Source organism: Ambystoma mexicanum, chromosome 9 (assembly GCF_040938575.1).
Source record: "Ambystoma mexicanum isolate Mex_15411 chromosome 9, UKY_AmexF1_1, whole genome shotgun sequence".
NCBI lineage: Eukaryota > Metazoa > Chordata > Amphibia > Caudata > Ambystomatidae > Ambystoma > Ambystoma mexicanum.
In genome coordinates, this window is record NC_090931.1 from 1,112,205,785 (window position 1) to 1,112,221,133 (window position 15,349).

General features: G+C 42.6%; 1 protein-coding gene across 2 annotated transcripts in view; it reads left to right on the forward strand.

The window, feature by feature from the left end:
- Window positions 1–310: 310 nt before the first annotated feature.
- Window positions 311–15,349, forward strand: part of STAM2 (signal transducing adaptor molecule 2) — a 1,208,123-nt gene continuing 1,193,084 nt past the window's right edge. For both annotated transcript variants that reach the window (XM_069616449.1, XM_069616450.1), the window contains exon 1: window positions 311–603. In XM_069616449.1, the coding sequence (XP_069472550.1) occupies window positions 564–603 (40 nt within the window). In that variant the 5' untranslated portion in view covers window positions 311–563. The remainder of the gene's footprint in view (window positions 604–15,349) is intronic.

The window sequence follows — 15,349 nt, forward strand, 5'->3', positions numbered from 1 at the left end:
TTACAAAAGGGTAATAAAAGAGAACTCGATTTGCTTCCAATCTTAATACAATTGTACACATTGAAATGCGGTGGATTCACAGCGGATTTTGTCCTTTAAGCGAGGTGGGAGGAGCGATGCAAATTAGCCACATTTTCAGACCGTGGGGAACGACCATTAAGCCCACTGTGTAAAGTTGATCTCTACGGTCAGATTTAGTACAAATTCATCTCTCTACCGGCTTCCAAACTGAAGTCAATCTTTACTATTTCCTCTGTGCCTATCGCCGCGTCACATCTCCATTACCCAATCACAATCCAAAACCGGTGAACACGCTGGTCCTGTCAGAATTCTAACACAGAAGGGGCGAGTCTCCGCACTGGGAAACTGCGCATGTGTGTTGAGTGAAGATGACGTCTAGTCACGTGAAAGCCTTGCAATCTATACGTCGTTTCTCGCTTCCTAGTTGATGATCTTACCTGCGCTCTGGGTGGTGCAGTGAGCGGCCTGAGGGGTGGACAGCCGAGCCAGGGGTATCGGGAGAGAGCCGGCGCCTGGTACTGCGGGCAGCAGAGGCTGGCACCATGCCGATCTTTGGAACCAACCCCTTCGAGCAGGATGTCGGTGAGTGGCGGTTTACACTGGGCTGCAGCTTAACCTGGTGCTTTAGGCATCTGACAGACGCCGACCGGTGCCCAGATGTGACTGGCCGCATACCTTTCCATGCCCCCCGGCAGTGACAGCTACTGGGGCAATAACTGACCAGGAAATGATAGCTTCATGATGCGCAGGGAAGGGCCCTTGTCACTTGCTCAACAGGTCTCTCCATGTTTACAGGTGTTTAGAACTCTGGTCGCTCTAATACCTGTACTTCCTCTTAACTTAGCATATATCTTCTATTAACCTTCAATGGTCCGCAGCACGTTGGAAACTCCAACACTTCATAGAGTCAAAGTGAAGTAAATAGAAGGCGAAGACGTGGTGCTACTGGGACATTACTGTCAAAGAAGAGCAGTAAAGTAACAAAACACCTAGGTGAAGATTCACAGTTCACGCAGAAGCAGACTCGTCAGAGAAGAGTGTTAAAGCATTATCTCAGCAAGCGAGTAACAGTACAGTGTTACGGCTCTCGGGCATGAAAGAGTGACAGTAAACCCAAAAAAACGGATACGAGAGGAATGTTGTGTTACTGGTGTACGGTTGCTTGCAATTCCCCAGGAGGGTTTTCAAAAGAACACTCGGGGATACACTGCAGCAGAATTACAGTAGATGTTCACCGAAAGAGCCGAACCACCTGATGGCACAATCTTAATTAAAATAGTAGTAGGTGGCTACTAAACGTTGAGAATTCCCTTGCTCAAGTCCTTGGTGTGCGTCTTGATGGGTTTTGTCCCTCAATTAGTGTGCTTTCATTTAAATGTGAGCGGTCTGGGCACATAACGCTGTGAGCATTATATATCAGATTGACTTGTATTTCGGAATAAGGAAAATGAGTAGCATGAACATATTAGTGTACAGCCGCGTTGTAAATGCCATGCCATATAATGTGGGTGCAGTACTACCTTTCGGGTCGCATTTTAGAAAATGTGCTGCACATTAGAAAATGTCACCATTGTGTGGAGACTTCAACATCTTGATATGCTAAATAAGCAACACATTCAAAGTGCAGTGACTGAGGTATAGCCTGTGGCTATGGGCAGTAGCCATATTGTCTGGGTCATGGCATATGGTGATGACGCGGACAATCTGGCTACTGGCCAGGACTGCGAGGGACGTAAAATGGTGTTAAAGGGGCCATGTCCACCTGGGACCGGCTATGTGGTAAAGTTATTCGAAAGTAGGATAGGTTTGAAAGGGAAAGAAATGTGCTTGTGGTAATATGGTCATAGGTTTCTGCAGGCTGCCATGAAAAGGTAAGAGGGGTTCTGTACGCAGCACCGCCTTCTCTTTCCATGGTGGCAATCTTGGAAAAGGATTGTCCTTCCTACAGCGGGACACCCAAAGAGTCCTGCTGTTGGAAGGAAAATCCTTACTTCCTACAGTGGGATGCTGTAGGAAGTAATGTCTTTAGCACCCCGGGTTCCCGCTTTGTGCATTTCACTTTGGTATCTTAAGCCTTTGGCACAATCCCAACAGTGGTAAAGAACTGCCCCACCCATGATTCTCTCTGGGTGCTAGAGGTAGGCACGTCCTCTACCTCATCTTCTTGGTCCTCTTAATTGTCTTTAGAAGTACTGCGCTTTTTCTGTTGTGTAGGTCCTCCAGCTGGTGGTGGCTCTTGGGAAGGAGGGAGGGCAATATCTGATGCCATTTTTTAAGTGAAATAGCAGTTTTACTAATATTCTTCCAAGTATGTGCTTTGCACTAGATTGTTAATGGATAATGAGTAAGTATAGGAGTTTTTCAAGGGAGCATTTGGAGCTTGAAGTTCCTAGATCAGTCGGAAAATGCAGTTCCAAACAGTCTTCCGAGCATGGACCCGATTCCGAAGCGCGGACGGCCTAGCAGACACGTCATCATGCTGCGTGCATGCGCATGGTCGCGTGGTACTGTCCGGAAGGTCTGTGATGATATCAGATGTTTGTGGGCGTCGACAGATGCAAAAACAGTGGAGAAAGTTGCAAAAAGTGTATAGAAGAGTTAAAAATGATGCTAGAAGGTGGGTAATGGCAGAGTTCTAAGGTGAAACATTGTAAATTGGACAGAAGTGTTGCTAAATTGGGGTAAGTATGATATTAGTAAGTTGTAGGAAAATGGCATGCACTGGTAAAAACCCATGAAATTCAGTGAAACAACTTTTTTAAAGGGACGTTATGGTTACAAGTAAAACCAAAAAACCTCAGAAATTCGCAAGTTATGGTAAGCTAAGCAACCATAACTCGCGCCACCACCGTGCACTGCTGAGACTAACGCCCAGGACATCAAAGATGACATCAGATATCTGGGCCACTTGTTTTTGTTCATTGACATATCTAGGCCAGGTGGTTTTATATCTAGACGTTAACCTTGTCATATGTTCTTAAAGTACGGTCCATATGGTTTAGTTTCAGCTGATGGTGCACATACATGGGGAAATAAGCAGGCCTCAAACACTCATTTGCATACATGAAGATAAACTTTAATGTCACTAAGATGTTCTGATGCTGCTGTTTCTTTCTTCCTTAATTTAGTTCCCCTGTATGTGCCTTTGATTTTTATGCATTGTGGTTCTTTATATGTATTGTTCGAACTAGCAAAAGTGTAGTAAGTCTTGAATTGTTAGCTAATTATTACATGTTTAACATTACTCAAAACTCGCATAAGTAGCATTCATTATTGTACTTTCCAAAATTACAAGATTATAAATATTGTACTTCTATGATGCATGCTGCAGCCATTGCCTATGTTTATATATGATTAGGTTCCTGTATTAACAACACTCAAATAAAATGTTGTTTAGATGAGTACATTCTTTATCAATTAACTAGTTCACGATGGGTCTCTCTATCACCTCTGACATCTTGTTACCAACATTATAAACACAACCCCTTGTAGGGACTTTTCATCAAAATTAATTTCACATGTGATGTCTTCAGTGATGTCATCAATGACATTTTTGATGTCGTCTTTGATGTCCTAGGTGTTAGTCTTAGCAGTGAACGGTGGTGGCGCGAGTTATGGTTGCTTAACTTACCATAACTCGCAAATTTCTGAGGTTTTTCGGTTTTACTTGTAACCATAACGTCCCTTAACAATTGAATATATATAACAGCATAGTACTTAAGGTATGCAAAAGAAAATAGAAAAAATGCTTTCCTCTGCAGTTGGAGGATGTTTCATTCTCACTTCCCTTTGGTGGGTGTTATAGTAGTGAGGAAGGGGTGCATTGAGATTTAAGGTCACTTTGGTAGATTTGATCCTTATTACTAAAACTGACATGTGGCATTCTGGTATTGCAGTTGAAAAGTGTAGAAGTGTGGCGTTCGCACAAAGATGGAAGACTTTTTTTCATTTTAATTTTTTTAGCACAATATCCGCACTAATCTGTCACAACATGGATCCCTACATCAAATGATGCGCAATTAATTAAAAAAACAGAGGGGGGGATGCATTTTGTAAGCAAACAGCAGCACAGTTTTGTGCAGCTAAAATATGATTGCATAATTGTTACCCTGAACAATCTACTTGCTGTGAGAAGTCTGGAACCATTCTCTAGGTTTTTTTCAATCCAGGCCAAACGTACGTTCATCCTTCCTCATTGGTTAACATAGCTAAAGCCATATCGCTCGGCACTAAAAATGCTACTGAAAGTCCTTTGTATCTTTGTATTGGAATTGGTTATGTATAACGCGTTTAATACCCAGAGGTTTCTAAGCGCGGACCCTGGAATCGAACCTGTGTTGCTCCTTGTCTTGCTTCCAAGGTGAGCGTGTTGCCCCTGAGCTGTCCTCCCGAGAAATAAGGGAGGTGTTAGAACTTTACCCTCATTTTTAGTCCTAAAACCGGCCTTTGTAAAGGTTGGTGAAGTGCCCCAAAATAATTCAAAAATAGTCCTCAAATTTCAAGAAAAAGCTTTATTTGTAAAATACAGCCAGAAGAATCAAACAGCTCTGTGGATCTGTATGTAATGTGGACCATCTTGGCATGCCCACTCGGGGCTACCATATTTAAAGCAAGAAACCACAAAATTAACATGCTCTACAAATGCAACATTATTCTAACATTTCCATTGGCTATTCCTCATTGAGTCCCCAAAGAAACCTATATATCAAACAATATAATTGGCAGTTTCTTTTCTCGTGACCATCAACATACCACCCCTCAATCATCACAAAATTTCATAGTAAGCACAAAATGCATCTTTTTAATTGGTTGGCACTCTTCATGGTGTAATTGATTGGGGAAAAAAAAAAAAATAACTCTACCCTAATTGGACAGTCACGCAAGACAGCTCAGGCTGTAGTATTCCACTGAGGCGACCCAATCCTGTTGTGAGTGGACATCAGTGAGGTCAAAGGTTTGTTGCAACCCATAGAACACCCCAATCCCTTCCCCATAATCGGCCCTCTTTGCTTCCCGTCCATTGCACCGGCTCGCTCTGCAACTCCCATCTCGATAAATGTTGCCAACCCCAGAAGCAGCCTCCTAGTTACCTTCTCACAATGAATAGCTGCATGAAAAAACTTGACTGTGGCCCTGCTCCTTGAAATTAGTACTAGGCGAGCATGAATGAGCTTGTAACAAGCAAGCTCATTGGCCCTCGCGCGTTCGCTGCCAGCCCGACAAAGCCTTTGTTGGGCCGGTGTGTTCGTGTCCTGGTCGTCATGGAAAGGGAAAAGGGACTAGGTGGTGGCCATCTTTTTTTGTTTACTTTTTTGTTCAATGGCCGCTATGGAACGGGAGTAGGGACTACATGTAGTCTCTTCTCCCCGATCCCTGGTGACCATTTTCCTTTTTTTTTTTTTCTTCTTTTTTTCTCGTTTAGAAACTGTTTCAATGCTGCTTCTCAACTCGGGTACTAATAGCAATAGAACCCTCGGAGGGGGTATTACTGGTTGGGTAATGCCCCTTCGGCTATGTTGTCCCGGGGGCATTACCCTACCGATAATTCTCTCCTCCCCCTTCTATTGCTTATTGAATTTTACTAAGGTACTTTACCACTGGACCGAGCGCCTTAACTTTCAGTGGGGGCACTGTGCTCACATCCTAGTTCTTCATGTTGGCAATGTTGCTGCTTGGGCCTTCACACGGATCTCGAAGTGATGACCATAGCTCAAAAATGTGTCCCAGCACATAAATGGCAACATCTGCGGCCTTTAACAATGCTCTACTCCAACATGGGAGGTCTTAAAGCTCATTACCACAACTAATAACTTCACTTAATAAACCTCAATCTACATATTCAAAGTAAATGCACGCTACATGACCCTATCTAATAATATAGGTATAGTGAAAGGAATGAGTAAATACTCTGGTACACATGTGTTTTACTATACAGCAGACAGTCTGCAAACCCCCTGAAGTGTGGCAAAAGTGTATGTACTCTCAATACAATGTCACACCATGTGACCACTGCGTCACCACCATGGGCCTAAAACATTGGTAAACGAGCTTTCCTAACTTGTACTTGCACAAACTTTGAGGATTTTGGACTTGCATATTTGCACCCCCGCCCCACCCCCTTTTGGTTACTTAACCAATACCACCTCTTCCTTCTTCCTGTCCCAATCATCCTTTGGAATCCATGTCTTACAGACACCACATAAACTTTCTACTGGTGCTGCGTACTCCTCAGGTGTACAGGTTATAAAACAACTATCGCCATTGTTCAGTGTAGTTTTCTGGAGGTGGACTGAAGAGCATCCCCGGAGTGCATGTTTCACTGGTGTGCATGGTATTATACTAGCCTCATGTTGATATTGAATGGATTGTCTCACTGGGGTTCATGTTAGTATATATTCATGTTCATGCCCTCCACGGTTGATGGGTGTATGAGTGGGTCAGACCCTGATGTTCCTATAGAAGTAGGTTTTCTGTTGTGTCGGGACAGTTTGAATGTTTGGAAGGTAATTTACGCCCTTAATTGTTTTCAGATATCTGCTTTCAGTAAAAGACCAGCTATGTGAATTTGCCATACCAGGGTGGCCCCTATTTATTTCTAATTTTCCATCACCATTTTTGATGGATTGGAGATAAGTTACGGTATGTTGGAGGTTATAAATACTTTTGTTAAGGATTTCAATCAGGCGACACCCTCTTTGGTCTCGGCCTAGTATGTAGTGCACAACTGAGCTGCTTTTCTCCTTATTTTATGCAGATTCAATTTGAGATGGTACACTACTCGTATTACACCCTTTTTCAAATACCCCGGCTCACAATGGACCATGAACCAGGCTGGTTGGTAAAATGCATTTATTTATTTATTTTAAAATAAATCATACAATTTTTAATACGGGGCAGCAATCACCAATGGGGTGAGAATTACAATGAGAATGTAAGCAATGCACTTGGTTTAATCTTCTAGTGGAACATATACAAAACACCAGGGAATAGGAGCACTTTTTGATTTAGGAAAGATAGCACACAAGTTAGGATTTCCCCCTGCAGTGTTCCCTCAACCCACAGATAATCGAATTCTGAGTGGATAGAAAGAAGCAGCAGGTAATCGGGAATAAGAGGCAGAAGACAGAATAACAATCTGACCGTCCCTCACAGAATAAGAGGCAAAAACAAACTTTAAACCCTTAAAGGCTTAAAATAGCAATCAGAAATGGCAAATAATGAATTAATGTGTGGTTAAATTATAATATATATTCAAACAAAAAGGAGAGATAGAGGGGTATGTATCACCAGCACACCCTCAAATTCAAGGGATTGACCCTTTACCCTTTGGACCACAAAGCTAGTGATAAACAATTGCTACCTTCTCGAGGTGGAAACGGTCCAAGTACCATATTCTTTTATGGTGATGAGGAAAACAACTCTTTAAACACCAGTTCTATGAAAAAATATACATATTTTATTGATCCAATATACACAAATGTTAAGAACACCATCCGTTGTGTTTATTAAAGTGCTTCTATAGTCTCCTACAGTAAAAATCTGGAAGACGCGTTCACAGTAGTGTATGCACAGGCTTCTCCCCTTCAATCGGTAAGTCAGTTAGTTCAAATGTTTAACCGTTAGTATGGAAATGAACACAGCACAGTACACTAAGTCATACCTCACTACGCACAACTCACTCAATCTCATTCCATTCATTCTATTCAGCATTCATTGTCTCAAACTCATTCCACAACCACAACTAATACCCGACATGTTTCTTTCCGATTTCAGTGTCATGTAGTCAATACTCTGAAATTCTTCAGGGGCTTGTTTGAGTGGTTAGTAAAGCATGCATAGCATGTCTGTCAACGTCATAACCTAAAAAACGTTATTCAATAAAAACATTTCATTTTCAATATTTCCTGTTGGGATTCAGGTGGTATCTTCTCCCCACGGGTTTGTAGTACCCCTATCGTCAGTTTATCTAGAAAAGGGTTTCCGCCTATCAAAGAGCAATAACAAAGAATAGGAGTGTCAGTAACCTATTCTGCTGCTCAGCTCATATAACTACTATTATTCAATAGTAGAAATCATAGCTCAAAGTTTACTAAAACACCAATTGTAGTCCACAGGCACATCTATATATTCGACAACGGCCAAATCTTAGTAGTTCTTAAATCTTTCACTTCTCTTTAACAGACTAGGTTGGAATCAATTAGGGGCAGGGGTAGCCTCTAATCTCCCCTTTTCCTGACCAGAGAGAAACAAAATTGATGTTAGTGTGCTGCACTCACCCTTTTCTGACGAGATTGTCCACTGCCTTTGAGATCTTGGACTTCTCGGTGGACCAGGTGAAGAGGGAGGTAGCAGTCTCAATATTATGGGGCATGCATTCGCAGCCAACTGTAAGGAGGGAAAGCGAAGCCCATTACATTCACTGACCCGTAAAACATGTCATTTTCGTTCGACATGCTACACACAGGGTTTTACCCTGTAGGGCGGACTCCACTTTTGTAGTTGTCAAGCGGTCGCCTTGTTTCAATTTCGTTCTGTTTATAATCCCATATACTCGGTTTTCCAATCGGGTTCAGACCACTGGATGTAAAGAAACCATACCCCAATGTTAGTGATTATTTATATTCGTTCACGTACATAATCACATATACAGTCAAAAGAACTCACTTCAATGACTTGTACTCCGTACGTAATAGCTCCGTTAGTCAGCCAAACTATTCCCTGCCTGTGCTGTGTTGATCCAATCGGGTTGAATGATTAGGCGAATCCCATCTAAACCTATCGGATTATCCCGCTGTTCTTGCTCGCTTCGCAGGCGTGCTATATCTAAAAGGGAACAACCATAAAGATTATTTTTTTAAAACATCAATTTTAATTACTCTAAACGCTATAGCATCATGCCTTACATAATGCTCTACCCGTAAGCACTGGTGAAATGTGCTTCGGGACCTTCTCACCCTTAAGCCGGCAAGGGAATGGAATCAAACGTCCTTCGGTCATGAGGGTTTAAACCCAACCCACACTGCCACAGTGTCTTCATCGGCCCGTTTTGTTCCCCGCCCGGACTTCTAACGTAAAATCCGTAAATGTAGATGTTCTCTCTTACTGTTGATAGTTCATATGGTATTCGTGTCAGTCAGTGGCTTGTTCATCCGCGTCCTGATGCACTTCCGGGATAGCTTCAACTCGATGTAAACATATCCAGGGTTTTGTATCCTTGCGTTCCACACGTACGCCTGCGCATTAGAATCTCGGCACTACCCATTATTCCAGGGAATTTTTCCGTTTTCCAGTGATTCGTTCACACAGCAAATTGTAACTGCAGGTGAGCATAATCAACTTAAGGGTGTGTGTGGTAGGTTAGTCAATACTAGTTTAGAGGGATGTTGCAGACCTTGGCGTTGGTGGCTGACAGTTCAGATTCATGCTTAACACGCCAGTATGCCGAATCGTAGGGTTAAGCCCACCAGTCGATTTTCTCATTGAGCCCTGTGCTCATGCTGTTGGTAAGGAAAATTAAATGTTGTTCTTTTTTCAACCAAGTCCTTTTGTCTTTATTACTATCCATGCCAGGTCTTTGTTTATATAAGACGGTCCAGCTAATATCGTCCACTGTGTGGCAATGTTCAATCCAGTGATCTACTAAGGGCGCATTCCGGGTTCTATTTCTGATGCAGCTCCTGTGTTCACCGATCCGGATTTAAATTTTTCTCTCTGTTTTGCCCACATAGATTTTTTTGCACGGGCACCATACCGCATATATGACCATGTTTGAATTGCAGTTAGTAAAACTTCGTTGTTGCCAAAGGGTTGCTAAACCAATATCTACTGCTGTACTTCTAAACGTAGAGGGACAACATGTGCAGTTCCCGCACTGTGTGTGCCTTGTTAGTTCTTGCAGCCCCCATTGCAATGTAGCAATGGTAATGTCTTCTGTTTCATCGGTCTCTTGCGGATGTCGTTTCTTGTCAGGTATTCTTTCACGTTGCGGCTTCTTTTAAAAGCAATGATAGGTCTTGCTATTGGTTGATCACTATTTTCCAAAAGATGCCAGTTTTTCCCAATGATTTTTTTAATTCCATTGGAGAGATGGTTATACGTGTTAACGAACACCAGTCGTTTAGTTGAGTCTTTCTGTGTGTGCTGTTCCCTGTATTCCAAGAGTGCCTCTCTATTGTTATTTGCCCGTTTCCATGCATTCTGGGTGATTTTCTTGGGATAGCCTCTACCTTCAAGTTTTTCTTTCATTTTGGCTGCTTCTACCTGATAGTCTGTTTTGTTCATGCTGTTTCTTTTTAGCCTCAAGAACTGGCCCAGTGGTAAATTATCGCGTACGTGGCGCGGGTGAAAGCTGGAGTAGTCAAGTAGAGAGTTTGTCTGTTGGTTTATTGAAAGCTTTAACGTGCAGTTTCTTAGTCTCTGGTTCGGCAAGGATGGTAATGTCCAGGAAGTCAAGGGGTTCCACACTGTGTTGGTGCGTAAGGTGCAAGAATCTGTTCTGTAGATTGATCCAGTTGATAAACTGTTCCAGTTCCTGTTCGCTACCTGTCCAGATGATGAAGATGTCGTCTATATATCGACACCAGTTTCTAATGTGGCCAAAGTACGGGTTGGTGTCACTCATGATGATGTTCGTCTCAAATCCTTCCATGTACAGGTTTGCTACGCTTGGAGCCATAGTGGCTCCCATCGCCGTTCCTTGTACCTGTTTGAAAAACTCCCCGTTAAAGTGGAAATAACTTTCTGCTAAAGCCATCTCTGCACACCACATGATGAACGATACAGGGGTAGTTTTGACGGTATATTCTCGTAATAGTTTTTCTTCAAGCACCTCCAATGACGATTGCTGTGGGATACTAGTGTATAAAGCCACTACATCGAGACCCACCAAGATCTCTGATATTATTTGTGTCGTATCCAGTACAGAAGAAGTCCTCTTCCTCACCATTGGTTGTAGAAATGTGCCTGCAAATCGTGACAGAGGCTCTAGAACCAAATTCACACCCGAGACTATTGGTCTCCCTGGGGGGTCGATGGTAGCCTTGTGTATTTTTGGCAGAATGTAAAATTGTGGAATCTGGGGTTTGTCTTTAATGAGGAAGTCAAATTCCTTCCTGCTGATCCAACCTCTTTCCTTAGCTTTTGTGACTTTTAGGGTAATAGTCTTCAGTAGGCGTGATGTAGGGTCCTCGGTAAGTGATTCATAGCACGTTAAATCCAACAGCTGACTATTACATTCCCTTACGTAATCTGCATGGTTCATAATCACTGTGGCGCCTCCTTTGTCCGCCTTGCGTATTACAATTCCCTGGTCGCTTGATAGTTGTTTAAGTGCAAGGGTCTCACTACGGCTGATGTTTTAAAAAATCTTCTTTCCTTTAGCTTGATTTTCTAGTTTTATCTCTTTCAGGACCCTCTTTTGGAATACCAATGCTTCCGGGCTCTGGGCTGCTGATCGAACACAAAATGTGGATTTGTTGCACAGACCTGAATCTGAGATCTTTCTCGTAGGCATTCCCATCATAAAATTGATGTAGATGGATTTTTCTCATAAATTGGCTGAATTCTTGCTGAAACAAAAAGGGACTGTGTAAGTTTGTGGGAACAAAGCCCATCCTTTTCTCCAGTACCTGCATATCTTGCCCGGTTGGCTGGTAATCTGAGAGGTTTACCACAAGGCTTGCATGCTTCGTGTGACCCCGGGTTCCAGGTCCCTTACCTCCAGGCCCTTCTCTAAAAAATGTTGTTGATCGTTCGGTCTACCTCCCTGATTGCCTACTCCTCTATTACCTCTCCGACCTCGGGAATTATTCCCTCTCCTCATATTCCGTCGATTGGATCTGCCGCGGAACGTCATGGTGTCACCAAAAGAGCTTCCATCGCTCGAACTGAAAGAGGTGTTTCTGAAGGACACTTTTTTTTTTTTCTTTCTTTCTTCCCTGGCCTCCCTGAGCCGGTGTACCATCAACCGCCTATTGCGTGAAATAATTTTCTTGTATGTAAGGGAAGGCTTTGTCATGGCTGAAGTTTGTAAGATCTTTATTCATCCTTCTCACCCGTTCTCGCAGAGTGTCTTCTTTAAAGATATTCATTTCTATCAGTAGATCATCTAATCTTTTTTTATAGAGGTCTAGAGGTACTGCTTTTTGTATTTCTTCCTCGAGTTTTTTAAGGTCAATCAGCATTTTCTCTGTCATCTCGGTTGCCGTGTCAAAGATCAAGATCAGCCAGTCCCGGCCACACTTGTTTGAGGCTACTGTTGCCTTTACAGCAGGGTGCCTACTAGTCTTCATCTACTGAGAGCGACGATGAGTCACTCGGGCCAATTGAGAACTTTTGCATATGTAAATTATAATATACATATGTTTTATCACAATAGCATGTAGGTTATATCACTGGCAATCACAATGCAATGGATCAGCAAAAGGCATACAATTCAAAATTAGTGGACATTTTAGAACAGATTGCAGCCAAATGACACGTGTAAAAGTTGCATTTCTTTTCAATTCCCGCTTTAAATTACCCAAACGGTTTTTAATGAAAATGGGTGAAATACTCTGATTCGGAGTGCAGGGGTTGGGGGATAGATTGGGTTGGGTTTTTGGGTTGGGGATAGATATATATCACAGGGACACTCTAGACTTGAAAATATGTCTCTAGCTATGAAACTGGATGAGTTATGCAAGATATAAAAAGGTTTGCTTTGAGCAAAATGAAGCCGTGAAATAGGAAAGGAAATCAGTTGTGACAAGAACAGTTTAACTCTAAACTAGAGTATTCAGGAGACCACCAAAGATGGACACAGTAAGGTCCAAGGTTGATTTGCGAATTCAACCCTGTCACCGGCCCAACCCTGGCGGAAACCAGTACGATCACTTGAAATAGGACTAATGTTTAGGATTATGCAAGACAAAATTGAAAAGAGATGGCGCTAGCACTTTAGAAAGTCACAGGCAGGGTGCACAGATAATATAACAGTTTTTAACAAGTTATCAGGATCAGGATAAGGGTAGGATGGCTTAGAAAGTGGGATAAGGACAAAGGTAAAACAAGATAGATTATTGTTTCTATGAGGTAGGAATTATAGGTTTTTATGGGGTAGGGATTATACTCGCAGTCCACTTTTAGTTTTGGGATTTTTGGACCGTCAGCAGGTTCTGGTCACCACACGGCTGTCCGCCTGGCGAAAGAAAACAGCTGGGCCGTTCTGGTCACTGGATGACAAGGACAGCGGAATGGCAATTCTGGTCACTGGATACTAAAGGTCAGCTGAATGGCAGTATTGCAGCGGGCATGCAGTTAGTGGGCAGCAAGCCCGTCTGATTCAGGATGCTTCCCAAAAGAATACCACAGCCTTCCTGTTTTTAATGGTAGATTAGTGGGTTTTAAGAATTAAGGCCTTGCAAGGAATGGGGTCAGCAATGTTTGGGTTTTGCAGTGGGGTCTTGAATCTGGATGGAGCAGATCAAGAACGCAGCACAGGAACTTCAGGAACAGTGTGTGTGTCTTGTCAGGGACTCTGATTTATAAAGCATAGTGACATCATCAAAGTATATAGCTGGGCAGGTTTAGCTAAGCACGCCTCTAAAGTATTGGATTGGTCAGGGGTGCTAGTCCCCGCCTCGCTCTAAGCTGGTTGGATTTCAAGGGAATGATGTCAGATTTATGATGTAAGTTTTACAATGTCCAAAACCTCCCACAATTATTTAAAATCCAGTTTTGCCCTAAATGGCACCTTTTTATACAGTGGAAACATCTAAACAAATTACATAAACGGGTTTACATATTTTATGCAGAACATGGCAGTTCAATCCTCCAGTTTGTGAGACATTGTTTCGCTCTTCCACCAGTTTTTCATGCTTTTCAGTGTGAAATGTTCGGCCTAAAATTCCATAACTTTTAAACATGTGCGGATCATCATAAAGGATGTAAATATGAAAATTTGCAATGGCATCAGGGATGCTTTCCTTGTAATCCCTGATTCTTTGCCATTTCTATTCCCATGGGGTCAGTGAATTCTACAATGTCTCCAATTATAAACCAGAAAATCACTTTTAAACAGCAAAATGTTTACATTTTTACAAAGTCCTGCTGCGGAGATAAGTCTTTACATTTTTATTCATAAATAGTCTTTGGAAACAAATGGCAGTCCTTTGTCCCCCATATTTGGGAATAGCTTCCAAGCTACCCCCCTGAAGGGCAGGGCCGTCATGGAGATCTCCTCTGAAGCCTCCTGTAGAAATGAGACGTGTGACTTTCTTTTCACATTTCCTTGTCCAGGAAATTCCCATGTCAGTGGGTTCAGCATAGACTAGATTCTGTCCAACCTAGTAATTATCACAGAGGTGTTCGTATCTACTGAGAGGCCCTTTTGTTTCTGTCATCCTCTCGGCAGAAACCTATTTATTTTTTTATTTTTAGCTGACATCCTCCCCAGCAGCCACTGAAGTTTGAATTAATAGTTTTTATGTTGCCTCACAATCCCCTTCACATTGCTAGATAAGGGCAGGGTTTCATTCAACAGTTGTACTTTTTAAAAACGGGCATTTTTCTCCTCTGTCTGCAAAGGCGTGGTCAAAAGCTGGCATTTCTTTTTAAATTCGGTTTTTCATCTCCATCAGATTCCCACACTGTTTTGCAGCCATAGTTATTTTCTCTTGTAGGCAGGAGTTTGTTTGAAGCACAGAAGCATTGAAATTGACGTGTGCACAGAGCTATGATTTCTTTTGCAGGGTTCATTCCTTTGATACTTTGTAGCACAAAGTAAAGTGTTTCCCGTGCACGGTAGAAAGTGAAGTTTCTTGGGCCTTTTTTTCAGATTTGGCTTAACAGAGCCTGTCCTTCAGGGGACATGTTTGGTTTTGCTGAAGCACAATGGGGCATGAATGGGCATGGTCAGGGCCTTATTAATCACAGTGGTTTAAGGAAGAGCAGATGAAAATAGCGTCAGCAACATTATTTTCAAGGTGAAAGTTTCCTTTTTAATGAGGATTTTGGGCTGGCAGCAAGGCAATGCTGCTTTTTCACTTTATTCCATTTGTATATGTAAGGACACACTGGCAAGCTCCCTCAGTGTGCCATCTTGCCCAATATGTGCTTGGCAAGATTGTGCAAGCCATCATTTTGTTCCTGCAAAACGCAGTTTTGAGGCCATGGTGCTCACTGGAACCAGCGCAACCGTTTAGCTGTTTCTGTTGAAGTGCGAAATTGGTTTTGGAGAAATTCTGTTCAGTGGGTCAATGTAGCCCACAGATTCCCCCCGCCGGACTCTTCTGAGATCCTTGTTGAGGGAGATTAGGGCAAGGTGGGCTTCATCGGTTAGGAGTCCTCC